Source organism: Triticum urartu, chromosome 5A (assembly GCF_056163025.1).
Source record: "Triticum urartu cultivar PI428250 chromosome 5A, HENAU_Tu73, whole genome shotgun sequence".
Taxonomy (NCBI): Eukaryota; Viridiplantae; Streptophyta; class Magnoliopsida; order Poales; family Poaceae; genus Triticum; species Triticum urartu.
Genome location: NC_141877.1, coordinates 530,953,317 through 530,956,451, shown reverse-complemented (window position 1 = coordinate 530,956,451; position 3,135 = coordinate 530,953,317). Strand labels below are relative to the sequence as shown.

General features: G+C 50.2%; 1 protein-coding gene across 1 annotated transcript; it reads left to right on the top strand.

The window, feature by feature from the left end:
- Positions 1–576: 576 nt before the first annotated feature.
- LOC125556534 (putative calcium-binding protein CML21) lies at positions 577–1,590 on the top strand. The gene has a single exon (XM_048719251.2). The coding sequence runs from the start codon at positions 793–795 to the stop codon at positions 1,276–1,278; it is 486 nt and encodes a 161-aa protein (XP_048575208.1). The 5' UTR covers positions 577–792; the 3' UTR covers positions 1,279–1,590.
- Positions 1,591–3,135: the final 1,545 nt, after the last annotated feature.

Below are 3,135 nucleotides of genomic sequence, written 5' to 3'. Positions count from 1 at the left end.
GTAAGTGGCTACGGTCCGGACATCGGCAAAGCCCCCTTGATTTGCGTCCGGTTTGCGGGAAAATAGACGTCTGGACGATCCACGGACTGATAGGGGATCGCGTTGGATTGCAAAATCCGTCCGAACCGCTATGTCCAAATTGTTGCAGGCGGTTTAAAGGTTCGTGATGAAGATGTACCTAAAGATTGATTTGCAGGAAAAGGACGGCGCCTATTGTTGATTGGTAGTGGTAGGAGAAACTAACTATTGTTGAATTGAAAAACAGTCATTTCCTAAATAGACAGATCGCTATCCTCATCTTTTAACGGCATAAAAGGAGCCCGCAAAAAAAAAGGAGCCCATTTCCAAGTTGTAAGTCCCGTTTTATTTTTCCTTTTTCATCCTTCTCACCCGTTTCAGCGTCAAGACCGTGTGCTTGCCGCGTTGACGGCTTACAACTTGCATCAGCCACGACAAAGCTCCATTGATAACGGTTGGAGCTGGCGTACACAGCAAGCAAGTACCATATGTCACAACGCGTTGCGTATATAAACAACCGACTGGATCAGTTTAATTACGTACTCCTACTTTTGATTGTGGGATAGGAAATGATGGCCTTCCCGAACTACAAGGTTGACATTCATAGGAGCCCATCGTATTTGGTCAAGTCGTTCTCTGTGGAGCGCTGTCTATCCTTTTCATTTGGCAAAACAATGGCTGGCTTATATATACACCCCCTAGCAACTTCATTCGCTCTCACAAGCAAACAAACACTTGCAACCCCAAACTTTAACTTCTTACGTGTAGCACACAATGTCTACGGCGCCGCCGCAAGCGAACCAGCAGCAGCAGCAGCGCCACCGGAGGCTGCGGGTGCGGCGCGTGTTCGACCTCTTCGACCACGACGGCGACGGGGTCATCACCGCCGCCGAGCTCTCGGGCGCGCTGGGGCGCCTGGGGCTCGCCCTGGGCGCGCAGGCGGACGGGCTCGTCGCCGCCTACGTCGCGCCCGGCATGCCCGGCCTGCGGTTCGCGGACTTCGAGGCGCTCCACGCCGAGCTCGCCGGGGGAGGCGAGGAGGACGAGGAGGCGGAGATGAGGGAGGCTTTCGCCGTGTTCGACGAGAACGGCGACGGGTACATCTCCGCGGCGGAGCTGCAGGCCGTGCTGGAGCGGATGGGGGTGCCCGAGGCGGCGTGCATGGCGAGGGTGCAGGACATGATCGCCGCGCATGACCGGGACAGCGATGGCCGCGTCGACTTCCATGAGTTCAAGGCCATGATGGCTGCTGGTATGTAAATGTAATGGCTTAGTTATAAGAAGAATCTGATTTCTCGTTCCAAGTGATGTACTGCTAGTTTACTACTACTCCCTCCGTTACAAATTACTTGTCGTGGTTTTACAAATTTGAACTAAAACCACGACAAATAATTTGGAACCGAGGAAGTATGTGCTAGCTATATGTACAAGCTAGTCTGTCATGTTTTTCTTTTTCTTTCTTGGAGGCAAAGCTAATCTGTCATGTGCATACTGCATAACTGTCAAAAAAAATGTGCATAGTCCTGTACCTTTTGTAATCAATGTCTCCTGTAGCATCTGGATTTTCCTCTCTGTTTCAGGTTGTGTGCAGTTCCTTTTGATTTTCTAGTTGGACAACTGTTTTTAGCTGAATTTGGCCTATTAGCAAAACAGGATAGTAACGCACCATAAGTTATTGTAGGCCACAAATGAGCCCAAAAGTTTATGGGCCCTTAAAAGACTAAAAGTTAACATAGGCTGGAAACAGACCAACTGAATCATGGGTCGTTAATGGGCCAAAGCAATTTTATTATTCAATGCGGGCCAGAATCACTACGGGCCATTAAGGGCCTAAAGATACAAAAGGCATCATAATATGGGCCGAAAGACATCAAAGATCATATATTGGCCAAAAATGAGAACAAGCTGGAATCATATTGAACGGCCGACATGACACTACTAGGCTTAATTCGGAAAGGCAATAACGGGTCGTGAGTACGCGGGTCGTAAATGGGTTATGTGCGAACAGGCCGTTATCAGACTTTCCATGGGCCGACACACTGACTTTTGACCAAGTCAAACGGGCCAGCATTTTTAACCTAAATGGACCACTCTTGGTCCATGCCACGTGTCACAGTTTCATAGGCGCGTCTCGTCCATTGAATGGATGACATCTCTCACAATGCTGAGCTGGCACGTGGATCCATTGGCCAATGAGATTTTCACATGTGAAAAGTCCTAGTTGGCCCAGGCTGTTATCAGTTATCGGATTCAAACCGGAAATTAGACTAGTGCAGAAATGGGCTATAGTGTTGGTTCGTGAGGTCTTTTAGTGTCGGTTCCACACGAACCAGGACCAAAGGCCCACCACGTGGCACGAGCACGCGCCGGGGAGCTAGGGGCTTTTAGTCCCGGTTAGAGCCCCCCCTAGTCCTAGTTCAACACGAACCAGAACCAAAGGCCCACTGAGGGAGTCCTGGATTAGGGGGTCTCCGGACAGCCGGACTATATCCTTTGGCCGGACTATTAAACTATGAAGATACAAGATTGAAGACTTCGTCCCGTGTCCGGATAGGACTCTACTTGGCGTGGAAGGCAAGCTAGGCAGTACGGATATGGATATCTCCTCCTTTGTAACCGACCTTGTGTAACCCTAGCCCCCTCCGGTGTCTATATAAACCGAAGGGTTTTAGTCCGTAGGACAACATACAATCATACCGTAGGCTAGCTTCTAGGGTTTAGCCTCTCCGATCTCGTGGTAGATCAACTCTTGTAATACTCATATCATCAAGAATAAATCAAGCAGGACGTAGGGTTTTACCTCCATCAAGAGGGCCCGAACCTGGGTAAAACATCGTGTCCCCTGCCTCCTGTTACCATCCGCCTTAGACGCACAGTTCGGGACCCCCTACCCGAGATCCGCCGGTTTTAACACCGACATTGGTGCTTTCATTGAGAGTTCCTCTGTGTCGTCGCTGTTAGGCCTGATGGCTCCTACGATCATCAATAGCGATGCAGTCCAGGGTGAGACTTTTCTCCCCGGACAGATCTTTGTGTTCGGTGGCTTCGCACTGCGGGCCAACTCGCTTGGCCATCTGGAGCAGATCGAAAGTTACGCCCCTGGCCACCAGGTCAGGT